The sequence below is a fragment of the Caretta caretta genome, chromosome 8 (assembly GCF_965140235.1).
Source record: "Caretta caretta isolate rCarCar2 chromosome 8, rCarCar1.hap1, whole genome shotgun sequence".
NCBI lineage: Eukaryota > Metazoa > Chordata > Testudines > Cheloniidae > Caretta > Caretta caretta.
The window spans coordinates 91,212,819-91,227,941 of NC_134213.1; the positions used below are offsets into that span (position 1 = coordinate 91,212,819).

A 15,123-nucleotide genomic window follows, 5' to 3' on the forward strand; every position below is an offset into this window, starting at 1 on the left:
TTTGCTTTTTTAACGGAAGATGAAACAAAAGAACAATTCAGAGGTCTGTCAGCACCACCCTGGCCAGTTGTGTCTCACAGCTTGGGAAATGCCAGATCAATCTCAGCTGAGTGGAGGATATGAAAGAAAGGAAACCAAAGAAACATGTTGTGACAAAAGGACAGGTGCTGTTTGGTGACTATTAATATGGTGTCTGGATCTGTCCTGGTATATCTGTCCCATAAATGGGGGTGGATATTTCACCCTTGGGGTTCTGACTGAGTTGGAGCCAGCCTATCCATCTAAGCATAGAGAGAGGCAAGCATTTCTAGTAGTCACCTAACAGCTTACATTTAAAGATGCTAAGAGACAGAGCCAGAGCAAGTAGCATTAATGGCTCTAGCCTTCTCTTCGATTGAGTGCTCAACCCAGTTTGAACAGGGTGGGTCAGACAGAAAGCCAGGCTGACACACTCTCAGACAAGCTGGAGGTGGGGAGCGACAGTGAAGAACAGCTGGCATGCTGAGCGTGGTGACCATTGTGGGTCACAGAAGGATCTGGCCTTGCTAGGGGAATATAAATCAGTTCTGTTCCTGTAACTGAAGAGGAAAGCCTGTCTAACATAGTTTATGGCAAAATCAGACTAGCTGAGACTAAATAAGTGTGTAGGCTTATTTAAAGTCCTTTCCCCTCTAATGCATTGTTCCAGCTGCTAAATAAAAAACACTTTGTTTGAAGGAGGCTGTTAGTTAACAGCACTCGTTCCCGAAGGGAGGAAATGCAGGGATCCACAACCCAGTCAGAGCGGAGGATGATAAGCAGGTAGTATTGCCAGGGCAGTGTACCCTAGTCCTCATCGAAGAGGGGATGAATTGTGACATTCTTCCCTAAGCCAGGTAAGGGTAAGAGGCCCAGGTGTCAGAACCTCCCTGTGAATGGGGGACTGAGGGATAGGAAGGGAAATGAGGGGAGCTACTGAGGCCCGGGTCAGGCAGCTGGCTGTAGGCTGGGAAGGGGTCCTAGCAGTTCCTACTGATTTTCCTATGGCAGTTCCTTGGTGCTTCCCTCCCATCCCCTGATAGCTGGCATTCTATGTGCCAATGCCCACCTGTCACCCCCCCTCTAGGTGACTGTGTCATGTTCTGTTCCGTACCCTGGCAGCTGGCTAAAGTGCCCCTGTCCCTCCCCCGGGCCAGGTGTCTTCGCCTTGACCCATGGTGGCTCTGAGGCTAGACTGGGTAGGGCCAGGGAGTCCTTCCTGCTTCCTGGTGGCTGGCTTGATCTCATGCATTGCAGTGGCTGCTCCAGCCCCTCCGCCAGTCGCACTCTTATCTCTGCCTCCCCACCTCACCTCTGGCACAAGCGAGCAGCAGTGAAACATAGCTGGGTCCCGCTCTGGCCTCTCTGGGACATTGAGGGTGTCGAAACACAGATCCACTCCCTGAATATTTCCATTACAGAAGCTCTCGCCCTCCCCCCGATTCTTCCACCCTGAAGAAGAAGTCTAACATCTGAGGCGGTGCACTCAGAGAGAACAGAAGGAAAATAGGTGCAGCTAGTCCTGCAACCATGCCATTTGCATAAATAAACCTGGATAGTCCTGAATACCTTCTCAAGTCTGGCCGTGCTCTTTACTGTCTGCATCTGTTTTCTCCACGATGTATCTGATGTCTGGGAAAAGGCCTGGTGGGCAGATAGCAGTGTCATTTTTGAACTAATGTGTCAGCTTCATAATAAAGATGAAATAATTACAGTCAATTTTCCTAGTATCAATCTCACAGCACCTGACTGTGATGTGTGCGTGATGGTACATTTAAGTCAGGAGTTGCTGAAGATGCAACTGAGTTTACTGAGAGAGTAATAGAAATAAACATACAACTCCTCTTCAAGTACAGTGTACAGGACTCCAAGAAGGTAGCTTTTATGAGAAACATTTTTCTCTATAGATCGTGTTAAATGTGGGCACTTGGGGTGGGGTGGAAACGAATACAATTCCTATTTCCACATTCCCTGAGGAAATGTGGGATCCTGCCATCAAAGCCCGACAGTAATTTACCATCCTCTCCTCACTCCCACTTTTATTTACATGAAGCTGGTTAATTCATCTTCAAATAATACACCTCTCTTTCTTCTACCCTTTCTCTCAAGAACTGCTGCACCAAGACAGAAGGGCTTCTTATTTGCACAACAGGGGAAATTACCACTGGAACATTTCAGTTAAAAAGGATGTGAAAATATTTATCAAATCTCCCTTCAAAAACGAAAAACATTCTGTGGCCCACATTTTGCCCTTGGCCATGCTTCAGTGAAGTTTCTCTGGATTTGTATTAGTGTCATTGAGAGCAGAATTCAACCCAGTGCATTAAATATGAACACATTAGCACCCTGTGATGGGGTGCATTCCCCACACTGGACCTGAGAAAGTTGAATTAGGCCAAGCAGGCCCAATTATCCATTTAAGCTGTGAACAGGGGAGATTTAGGATATGTCTACACTACCTGCCAGATTGGCGGGCAGCGACTGATCCAGCGGGAGGGGGGTCGATTTATTGTGTCTAGTCTAGACGCGATAAATCGACGCCCGAGCGCTCTCCCGTCGACTCCTGTACTCCACCGCCGCAAGAGGTGCAGGTGGAGTCAATGGGGGAGCAGCAGCAGTCGACTCACCACGGTGAAGACACCGTGGTATGTTGATCTAAGTACGTCGACTTCAGCTACGTTAGTCACGGAGCTGAAGTTGCGTAACTTAGATCGATCCCCTCCCTAGTGTAGACCAGGGCTTAGGCTGTGAGGAGGCTGCTAATTAAAAGGAAGATCACCTATGAGGGAACAGGCAGGGATTCCATAAAGTTAGGAGGCTGGCAACAGTAATTAGGCCACCGGGAGGAGGTCTGCCATCTCTCTCCCCAAGGTAAGGGAGAAGGAAGTGGGGGAAAGGAATCCCTGAGAAAGAGTTTACCTAGCAGGCCTAAGAGAGAGGGGTCTGACTAGGAAGGCTAGAGAAAGAAAAGCTTAGAGAAGCACAACAGTAAGAAGTACTCCAGGGGAAAGAACAATTAGGTAGATGTAGCTACAGACCTGAATGCCTCACTAAAGGGCCTTGGACTGGATCTCAGAGTAGAGGGCAGGCCTGGGTTCCCCTACTATCCACTACAGAGTGCTATGGCATAGGGCAGTGAATGAGACAACTGCCCGAGTCAATACAGGAGTGACATAGTCAGGGCAGCGGATTTAAGGACTGCTTGAGGCTGCTAGTGGAGAGAGACTTTGAAAGACACCCCTGGAAGGCAAATCACAGTGTGACCTGGCTGGAGGGCTTGGTCACAAAGCAGCTATGCTGTGACTCTATGGACAGAAGGAAAACTGCAACGGTGGCAAAGAAGAAAGGGGGCTCTGAACTGGGTGGAGCTAATCCCCAGAATCGCCAGAAAGAGGCACCACCCTGTGGAGAGTAGAGCACCTCATGACAGACCCCAGATGAAAACATTTGACTGTTGTAGCAGAGAATTTTCTCTGAATTGCAGGCACAATTTACACTGAAAATACCCCCATGTTTTAAAAGGGATCTGCAGGGTTTTAGCAGAGTGACCCTCACTAAAACCAATGAGATGCATGGTTACAGGTGCCATGAAACACAATAAGAATGCACTTGTTATAATACCAAAGAATGTTTTCCTAAGTACAATATTATACTTACTGGGGGAGTTTCATATAACGTAGTTTGCTCCGAAAAGCCAAAGGACATGCCTCTGTCCAAAATGTGCACAGATGAGGCATAGGCTATTACACTCCTGTGCATGCTGGGTGGTGGAGGGGAAGGAGGGCTGGAGAAGGAATTTCATGTGGAGTTGGAAGAACAAACCAAACGGAAAGGTGAGGAAGTGGCATACTGAAGAAATGTGCACCAGCGCAAACACATTCCCAACTGTGCGAGTTCAGCTATCTCCTGGGAAAGTTCAATTTACATGGCTGGGACTCTCACAGCAAGTAACATTGGCTTGCTGAGACATTGGCAGGGCCGTGGTATTATTATTTTTACTAGGATGAAGTAATGTATTAGAATAGAACATGTTCTCTCAGCATCAGGCATTCAGTCTTCATTTTCACGCCACTTTATTTTATTGCACAAATATATTTTATTGGCCTCTGCCAAGAATACTCCACCTTCCACTTGTAGCTGAGATCCCATATGTCTTACATACAGGCTACTATATCACAGTGCATTAAGGCTGTAAAAGATCTGGCTCTAAAATGCCAAGCTTCAATCCCCCTTCAAGTCTTCACTGTCACGGAGAAACAGTGACTATAGATACATTTTCAGCAACAATATTTTGTATGTCTAGAATTGGATAATCCTCATCAGCTGATGATCTGTGCGATGTCACTTGATTCACAGCCCAAGTGAAGAGGGGCACTAATGGCAGATGTTTGGGAAGTACTAGTTTTGGGAAGCCTGACAAACATCAGAATGAGGAGGTCAGTTGAAGCTAATCTGTTGCCTCTTGCACATGATTGAAGTTTGATTCTTTATCAGTATTCTTTCTTCTATAAAGAGTAGCTTCTGTAGTCAACACAGATGATTCTATCTGCTTCTCTTTGAAATGCATGATGAAGTACATAGTTGGCCAAGCCCCACCTGGATGCCAGCCAGTGGTTATGCATTTTCTTGTTGAAGAAAACCATGCTGACATCCAAACACAGAAAGCCACTGTGTAAAATCAAAGACACTGCAGATGTGTTTAACTAAACAAACACTGATCATTAGAAAATAGGGATTGGGAGACCATATGGAGCTTGTGGTTTCTGTGGTTCACAAAACAAGTTGGAGATTAAGACCCAATTCCTCCTTTGATTACAGCTCATACCTATTTTTCCAAGGCACTTAAATTTAAAAACAATTGTTTTGCTAATGTGGAGCCTATGCTATATATTAAGGATAGGAGAACCTCTCAATAGCTAAGCGAACACAAGAAGGTGCCCTATGCATGATATACACACTTGACTTAATTTTTGGAGGTGCCCTTGTGTCTTTTCAGTGCATTGCAGTTCCAAGAGTTGGTTAATAATATAGATAAACTGGACTGTTTTCTTCTTCAAAATATAAAACTGTGTGTGACCTACACCTACAAAATATGTGTAAGTGGCGCCACATCATTAATGCAATGTTAGCAGGATGATGAAATCAAAATTCCACTTTGGAAAGTTAAAATGTGCAGTCATAGCAGGATAACAGGCCTTTCTTTAGCTGTGCTTGGCATGCAACTGTAGAAAAAGTTTCCAAGGAATAGGCAGTCTGTGATTTTTGTACAGTTTGCAGAGCTTCTGCACAAAACACATACAATGTTTTTTAAGCTTCCTTAAAATGAACCTCTTCACAATCAGGTAAATGCATGCATGTTTAATCTTAATTGGTTTTTAAATTTGATCTGATTTTAAATGAAAATGTTTTTTTCCATGCTGAAATTGTCAGCACCATTAGTTCCTGACTGAATTTCATTCTGCACAGAAACTGTTGGTTTGAAAATGGAGTTCCCGTCCCGAGCCAACTTACATTCTTGAAATGACATAGGTTGAAACAGAAGCATGGTTACTAGGTGAAAGGGCTCATTACAATGGGCCTGATTCTCCTCTCACATCAGTTTTACACCCATGAACTCCACTGGGGTAGATCTGCTCTCAGTTACACCAGCGTAAATGTGTTACATCTCTTTTGCCTTCATAAGTTACTCCTGATTCATCCTGGAGTGAGCAAATACATAATCAGAACCAGTGTAAAAAGATCACTCCAACTAATGGAAATCATGAGAGGTGACAACAGGGGGCAAAACCACCTGACAAGGGAGGTGGCAGGGGATTCAACTACTTTCCAGGGCTGAAGCATAGGCGCCAACTCTGTGGGTGCTGCAGGGCTGGAGCACCCACGGAAAAAAAAATAGAGGGAGCTCAGCACCGACTGGGACGACCAGCTGTTGGCAGCCAGGGATCAACTGTTTTGTGGCAGATGAGCTGTTTCCTATGGGTAGCCTGCACGCAGCTGCGATCAGCTGTTTGGCGGGCAGGCTCAGATCAGATGTTTCCCACCTCCCTGCTCTGGCAGGGGCTGAGTGAGTCTCACACACACACAAAAAGCCCGAAGGTTAGGCATGGGCGGGACTGCGGGGCTATCATCAGCAGCATAGCCAGCCCTTGCTCACCTAAGGCCACCCCACACCTCTTGGGCTGATGGCCATGGCACCCATGTGTATGGTTGCTCCCTGCCATCCAGGCTTGACTCCGGCCATAGCAGGCATCAGGTGACCCAAGGGAGCCCAGCTAGGCTAGGGCTGGGTGCAGTGGTGGATTAGGGGGAGGAGAATCCCTGGAGCCACACTGTGGGGGGAGGGAGGAGAAGCCCTGGCAAGAGCCGCACTGGGGGGAGAGGGAGGGAGGAGAAGTCCCAGACCCTGGCAGGAACCGCGCTGGGGGTGGGGAGTGGGAGGAGAAGCCCCGGGCCCCGGTAGGAGCCGCGGTGCAGGGGGAGGGGGAAAAGCCCTGGACCCTGGCAGAACATGTGGGGCTGAAGTCCCTGGCTCAGGAGCCCCAGCTACCCTAGTGACAGAAGCTGCAGGGCTGAAGCCCCGACCCCATTGGCCTGAGCCCCTCTCTCTCCCATCCCCCCTGCGGAGCTGGCTCTCGCTCTCTGGCTGTGCAGAAATTCAGCCCAAATCTACCCACATTGGTATCTCCATTTCCCGCATCATCACACAGCCATGAATGGATTTAGCCTTGGAGGCAGGGTCACCATTAGCCCCATTTGGCAGGTGGGATCTAGGGCACATAGAGGTGAAGTGACTTTCCCAAGGCTAAGCAGGGAGTCTGTGGCAGAGCAGAGAATCATACCCAGAACACCTGAGCATGAGCCTGGGTATTAACCACTAGGCAACTTTCCCACCCAAGGAGGGGGAACCTCCTCTGTCACTTTGAGTGGGTGGGTGGGTGGGAGCAGGCACTAGACAGAGCCACCAGGAGGTGAGGAGCAGAGGGATGGGAAAAGGGACATGGGTGGGAAGCAAGAAGGGGGAATCATCAGGAATGTGAGCAAGAACTTAGAGAAGAAACAAGAGAAAGGGAAAGGGGCAGGGAGAGTGAAAGGAAGGGAGAGGAGAAAGGGGCAGGGAGAGGAGAAAGACTCTCCACTGCTTATCCCTCCCATCCACCTTCTTCCCACAGCCATCAATGGCCTCAGCTCCTAAACAGGCCCTAAGTGGTGTGAAGCCCAGAGCAAACATAATGTCTTTACACTGGGATATTAGTGAAGACAGCTTGTAGCTGAGTGTAATGATTTTAATACATTGTAATTCATGATAATGTAATGATATATTTCACTACTATTTTAATAATGATTACATTATTAAGATGCCAATGATAGACACACATTTAATAAAAGAAGAGTATAAATATGCTGAACACTGCCAGGTTTTTTTTGGGGGGGGGGGGCTGAGCCGGCAGGAGAGGGCAGAAAGGCATGAGCAGTGGGCAGGAGATGCTCAGGGGGAGGACCTAAGCGGGGCCAGGAAGAGGTGGGGTCGGGCAGAGTGGGGGTGGGGCCTTGGGGAAGGGGGGTGGAGCCGGGATGGGGCACCCACAGGCAAATCCAAAAGTCAGCACCTATGGGCTGAAGTATCTTACATATTTTAAATCCTCATCTCCTGGAATCTGCTGTGCCATGTCTCCAACGTCTGCTGCTGTACTGAGCTGTTCTGTCTCTTCCCTGTCTGCTACTCTTATCACAGCAGCAGCCTAATAGCCCAAAGATTAAGTGAGTGGCACAGTTCAGAGACGCTTAAAAGAACAGACAACTGAATATGCCATGGAAACTAAAGAGAAATTTCAAGAAGTGTTGTAATAATTTGTTTCTGTAAAGCATACTTACACCCACAATCCTGGGAGCAGAATTGTGGCTTAGAGCCTCTTTACTTGGCTGAGAATTTATCCAAACGTGTCTGTCCCAAAAACAAATGTGAGACACAGCAGCTCTGTGCAATTAGCAGGTTTTAGGCTCTTTTAGGACATAGCCTTGAGTGTGCTGGAGTGGGAGGTGCTGAATGATCCTAATTCCAACTGACTTTAAAACACTTCCCCAGGAACAGTGACAGCAATGGTGGCTTAGTTACTCTGATATTAGGGGACGAGCATGGGATAAAATAGAATGAAGTTGTTCTTGATTGCACATGCGTGCACACAGTTGTCAGTCTCTCTCACATTGTCCCATAGGGCCTGCTCCTTTTCCCACCAAATCTAATCTCTCAAGCTTTTCAGTTAAAAAAAGAAAATTTAAGAAACAGAACAAATGTCAAGTAGAAAAATAATTAGGGCTCTCAAGCGATTAAAAAAATTAATTGCAATTAATTGCAATGTTAAACAATAATAGGATACCATTTATTTAAATATTTTGGATGTTTTCTACATTTTCAAATATTGATTTCAATTATAACACAGAATACAAAGTGTACAGTGCTCACTTTATATTTATTACAAATATTTGCACTGTAAAAAACAAAACAAATAGTATTTTTCAATTCACCTAATACAAGTACTGTAGTGCAATCTATTAATCATGAAAGTGGAATTTATAAATGTAGAATTATGTACACAAAAATAACTGCATTCAAAAATAATACAATATAAAACTTAAGAGCCTACAAGTCCACTCAGTCCTACTTCTTGTTCAGCTAATAGCTCAGACAAACAAGTTTGTTTACATTTGCAGGAGATAATGCTGCCTACTTCTTGTTCATAATGTCACCCGAAAGTGACAACTGGTGTTCGCTTGGCACTGTAGAAGCTGGTGTCGCAAGATATTTACATGCCAGATGCGCGAAAGATTCATATGTCCCTTCATGCTTCAACCACCATTCCAGAGGACATGTGTCCATGCTGATGACGGGTTCTGCTCAATAACAATCCAAAGCAGTGCAGACCAATGCATATTCATTTTCATCACTGAGTCAGATGCCACCAGCAGAAGGTTGATTTTCTTTTTTGGTGCTTCAGGTTCTCTAGTTTCCACATCAGAGTGTTGCTCTTTTAAGACTTCTGAAAGCGTGCTCTACACCTCATCCTTCTCAGATTTTGGAAGGCACTTCAGATTCTTAAACCTTGGGTTGAGTGCTGTAGCTATCTTTAGAAATCACACATTGGTACCTTCTTTGCATTTTGTCAAATCTGCAGTGAAAGTGTTCTTAAAATGAGCAACATGTGCTGAGTCATCATCATGAAATATATGGCAGAATGCAGGTAAAATTGAGCCAGAGACATATCATTCTCCACCAAGGAGTTCAGTCACAAATTTAATTAACATATTTTTTTAAACAAATGTCATCAGCATGGAAACATGTCCTCTGGAATGGTAGCCAAAGCATGAAGAGGCACATAAATGTTTAGCATATATGGCACGTAAATACCTTGCAATGCTGGCTACAAAAGTCCTATGTGAACGCCTGTTCTCACTTTCTGGTGACACTGTTAATAAGAAGTGGGCAGCATTATCTCTTAGCGATTGGCTGAACGAGAAGTAGGACTGAGTGGACTTGCAGGCTCTAAAGTTTTGCACTGTTTTTGAGTGCAGTTATGTAACAAAAAAAATCCACATTTGTAGGTTGCACTTTCACAATAAAGAGATTGCACTACAGTACTTGTATGAGGTGAACTGAAAAATAGTTTCTTTTGTTTATAATTTTTACAGTGCAAATATTTGTAATAAAACATAATAATATAAAACGAACAGTGTACACTTTGCATTGTATGTTGTAATTGAAATCAATATACTTGAAAATGTAGAAAAACATCCAAAAAGTTTAATAAATTTCAATGGGTATTTTATTGTTTAACAGCGCAATTAAAACTGCGATTTATTTTTGAGTTAATAGCGTGAGTTAACTGCGATTAATCGACAGCCCTAAAATTTATTAATCTGTATGGTTTTATATTATATTCTTCATTAACTCAGTAGAAAAAGAACTGTACAAAAGTTGGTTTGCAATTGGTTTGCATGAACAATTTTCCCACTAGAAGTCAGAATGGATGGCTTAGTTCTCTAAACCAGTGGTTCTCAACCAGAGGTCCAGCCCCCCCTGGGGGCTGCAAGCAGGTTTCAAGGGGTCCACTAAGCAAGGCCAACATTAGACTTGCTGAGCCCTGCCGCCCGAGGCTGAAGCTGAAGCCTCAGCAATTTAGCTTCGTGGGATCCCTTGTGGTGTGGGGCCCTGGGCAATTTTCTGCTTGCTTCCCCCTTAATGCTTGTCCTGGATTTTATATGCAGAAAAACAGTTGTCACATAGCTGGGACATGGAGTTTTTATAGCATGTTGGGGGAGGCCTCAGAAAGAAAAAGGTTGAGAACCCCTGCTCTAAACACCAGAGGACCAGCTCATACTTCCCATTAAACTAGTGGGAGTTCATTAATTGACATCACTGGAAAAATGCTCCAGCTTCAAAGTAATTAGATTCCTTGGTACCACAGGTTGAAAGTAGAATAGGGCTGACTAGCCCTTTCACCGTTCTTAGGAAGATCAAGTCCCATGCAGTTTGTCATATGTAGGCATTTCAGAGGGGTCTTTAACGACTGACGTCCTGTCTGCTCTGTTTGTTTGTACCTTAACGATCCTTTGGCCCTTTTTAAAAAAATTATTTTGAGTAGGCATTTCTTCAGGAGTCCACTTACATCCACTGTTGTGTAGACAGAATTGCTTGCCTCCAGTACCAAAGATGGCTGCATTTCAGTGGCTGCATTTCAGTGGTTTGCACTTGCAAAGTACCTTCATTCAAAATGAAAGATACTATGTAAACTCTAAAATAATACTTGATTTATAAAGAAGGAACCTTCATTTTAAACTCTTTAAAATACAAGTTTCGTTTGCAAACCAGGGTATACATAGTAGATAACCACAGCATGCAGGAATGTATCCTTAGAACATCACAAATAAAAAGAGCATTAAACTGTGTTAAAATAAGAGACAACGTGAAAGAAAGGACTGTCAGTGCCGTAGCACAGAAGTACCATGGTTTCTTGGATTGCTTATAACCTGCAGTGGTATGCTCTTGTTGGGGTTTCTTTTATTTATTTGCTTTTTAACTTAATGAATGATTACAGGCATTTGGCAGTAGCGTAAGTGGAAATGCAATTTGTTCATGTAAGCAGAGAGAATAACAATGTAAAGCATACATGAATTGTCAAGACATCTATTACTGCTGCCATCTTTTACAGAAGAGCTTTCTAGCTCCCTTTTAAAAAAATCTTATGCAAGAGCTAGGCCATCTTTTTTTGGTACCACATCACTGCAGAGTTATGCACCTATATATTATGTGAAGAAAGAGTGCTGAGCATGTGGCTTTTAAATATTGCTCTCAAAAGAAATATATGAATGACCAGGCATTTGTGGAAGATAAATAAAGACAACAGGGGAAAACATGCCCACTAAAGCACATCACTATCCTCAATCTATTTTGTTACCAGTGCAGCTTCTGTTATTGTAGGTGAGGGGAGACACACAATTAGATCAGACTGAACTGTTGTTGAATTAATATCTTTCATGTATACAGCACTCTTCATCCAGAAGGATCCCAAAATACTTTACAAATTTAAAAGTTGATTCACAGAGACAATCACCGCTAAATACTGGTCATCAGTGCACAGCAACACTACACAACAGTTTTGGACAGCCAGGGAAGAAGAATATAATCTTACTGCCATTTCTATGGGGATCTTAGGTTAGCTGAATGCACTTACCCAAACTGAATTTGGCCAGAACATCAGGACTAATTCATGCGATATGTGATCTATATGGTCCAAGCAGCCAGGACCTCAGTTCTGGGTCCCATCCGGAAGAAAGAACCTCCAGTAGCAAGGTAATACACTTCCTAGTATCACATTAACTCACAGGGACGCAGACCATCGACCAAATCACAGTTCTGAGTCAGACTGAGTCGGGCTGAATTTTCTGGCCAGTCACAGATGGAAGTAGGCATTACTCACACTCATGACTATCTGGGCATCCAACAGCAGTGAAGTTTCCAAAAGAACCTCACGATTGTGAGCTAATTTAATAATCTGAGGGCAGATGCAATCAATGGAAAAGGATGTTACACAGAAGAGACAGGCTCCAGAACTTATTTGTCTTTGAAGAAGGTGTCAACCAAAATATCAGGTTTCAGAGTAGCAGCCGTGTCAGTCTGTATTCGCAAAAGAAAAGGAGTACTTGTGGCACCTTAGAGACTAGCCAATTTATTTGAGCATAAGCTTTCGTGAGCTACAGCTGCTGTAGCTCACGAAAGCTTATGCTCAAATAAATTGGCTAGTCTCTAAGGTGCCACAAGTACTCCTTTTCTTTTAACCAAAATATCAGACACTCCAGGACAATTTTTGTTTCTACACAGACAAATATGCCACCATGAGATTTATCTTACTGAACAAAATGCTCAGTGTTCCTGTACAGGAGATTTGCACTGTGTTCTTTAACTCTGCGGATCACAGATTCAGGCAAGAGACATGGCACTTTACTTATACACTGTGCTTTTACTTTTAAAACTGGATCTTCCCTACTGAGGAGCTAGCATTTTGGTTTAATTCAAATTTTAATCAGACTGGTTTAGTTGCTTGGTTGCGATGAGAGGAACATGTTTGAATATATTAAACAATTTTCTAGAAAAACATGTTTGGAAAAATAATAAGAAAAATTAAAATTTTTAAATTTAAAAATTTAAATGCTTTTAAATTTAAATGCTTTAAGTTTTAAAATTAAAACTTAAAATTCTGAATGAAAGAGAGTGAAAAGCTAGTCTTTCTTCCTCTTATCTCTTTGCTCCACCTCTGCTTTCTTGCACGTTTTCGTCACCAGACAGTGACACCCAGTTTAACTCACTCAAACCACAAAACCTCTTTTCAATAGAAGTCCAACACAAAAGTACAGAAGATGGTGTCTTTGCAAGTCACTAATCAAGTCTCCTGAACTGCAGAGGAACACAACCTTACCCAGCACTGGGATTTAAGGGGCAGTTAACAGTACTTTCCTCGAGGTTAGAAAGCTATAAAAGTAGTCTAAGTGGAAACAAAAATCTCTTCCTTCCTAAACAAACCAACGTGCTTTTATTTAAATTACTTTCAGAAAGAGGGACAAAGACATTTTGTGATATTCCATTAGAGGGCATCATAGCATGTCATTTTGCGGTTGCAGGCTTCCTTTCCCTAGATTGCAACAACCACATTTATTCTCTGCAATATGCCCAAAGTTACCTGATCATCTTTATACATTGAATATTCACCAGCTTCAAGATTTCACACACCTAATAAATGTATTTAGTGGTTTAGTGTATTTGTTTTGGTTACTCTTACATTTGTTTTTTAACCCATGCAGCTTCTTCAATGTCACAATAGGTCAGGTTTCAGCTTTATTCCCCCTGTGCACGCAGGTAATAAACTGAACACATAATACAGTGCCAGCAACTTGACTTCAAACTGTAGAACAGTTGAAGATACTTTTTAAAAAAAGAAAAAGTTAGGGTAATAATACAAGATCAGCAATTTGCATCTTTTATCCTGTAACTGGATCCATGTGGGAGGATCCTTATGCCAGTGAGAACTACTGAAGTCAATGGCACTGCCTACAGATATGAGGGTACATCTGTGTGAAAAAACACCCCCCTGAGCAATGCAAGTTTCAGTGCTGTAAAGTGGCAGTGTAGACAGTGCACCAGCGCTGGTAGCTATTCCCCTCGTGGTGCCACGACTACGCAGCCATGTTGGTAGTGAAGACATACCCTAAGTTCTAGTATGTAATGTTGCCATGACATAATGAAACACCACTTCCAAGTGCACATTTCATGCGTAGCACCTGCTCCCAGTGAACACTTCTAATAGGCATAGTGCTTACTACCATCAGTCCCTCTAGTATCAGTATGACTACTCGCGGTAGTAAGAACTACGCCCAGTAGCAACTGTTTGCAAGATTGAGCTCTAACACATAGTAGGGCCATATTCTACCCATATGCCATGCTCGTTATGCCAACTGAAGTCCATGGGACTTCTGTGAGAACACTAAGCATATCATGCGGTCCAAAGCATTTATAAAAGAAAATAATGTTGAAAATTAAAATAGTCTGGTGTAAGAAATAGGAATCAGTACCATACTGGAAAAATGTACCCATGGAATAGATCATACAGTTATCCTAAATTACTATATATTATCTGAATTTAAGCAGAATGTATAACTGCTTCTATCATAGAAAATGGTGAGTTAATGTTTGACTGCTCAAATCCAGAATTAATAAACCAGTATCATAGACATGAAACAACTTACGATGATCCCGGACTTGCTGTTGGTGGGGGACCTGGTGAAATGACACAATAAAAACAGCAGATATTAGTTATGAAGGGATAACTGACACACAGTTTTAGCAAACCTTTTTAAAGATGAAAGCAATGGTATATCACATGGAATGTGGTTTATTTATTTTAGCAGACAATTCTCAGTTTCCAAAAGCAGAAGACAAAACTGTATCATACACCAGAAGTTGTCTAACAAATTGTCACAGTTCAGGGAAACTGCACCTCTATTCCCGCTCTGTGGTCCCTCAAGAAAGCACACTCTAGGCTCCCGGATCCTCAGCCATGACTTCTCTTGGGCGAAAACCTGCATCTCTCTCCCTCCTGACCAGAGTTCCCTGTCTACACTGTTATAGCCCCAGCAAGCTAGACTGCCTGAACAGGCCAGCATCTCTGCTTTGCTGTCTCTCCAAAGGCTATGCATAGCTATAATTGCCAGCAATCACAAGTTACCACAAAGCTCTTTTAAAGAAAGCATATTTATTATTAAGGTGAAGCATTACAGAGAAAACACATTACAAACAATAAAAGAATATACATGCACACTAAAAAGCTTACAGAAGGTCACCCCAACTCCAGCCTTGGACTCTGGTTGGTGTCAGTCCTTCAAAATGCACAACTGGGTTTTCCCCAGAGTCACAGGTTCATAACTGTCTCAGAGTCAGAACCACCATGAATCGTTCAATCTTTCCTTAATACAGTTTTGGCATTTGATCTTAGCCTCATGTAATCACAGATAATCAGCAGATAATGGCCCCCTTTTCAGGGCATAGCTTCACCTCTCCCT

General features: G+C 43.4%; 1 protein-coding gene across 3 annotated transcripts in view; it reads right to left on the bottom strand.

Annotated features, from left to right (window-relative positions):
- Nucleotides 1-15,123, bottom strand: part of ROR1 (receptor tyrosine kinase like orphan receptor 1) — a 250,000-nt gene that overhangs the window by 48,236 nt on the left and 186,641 nt on the right. For all 3 annotated transcript variants that reach the window (XM_048861926.2, XM_075131783.1, XM_075131782.1), the window contains exon 4: nucleotides 14,311-14,341. In XM_048861926.2, the coding sequence (XP_048717883.1) occupies nucleotides 14,311-14,341 (31 nt within the window). The remainder of the gene's footprint in view (nucleotides 1-14,310; nucleotides 14,342-15,123) is intronic.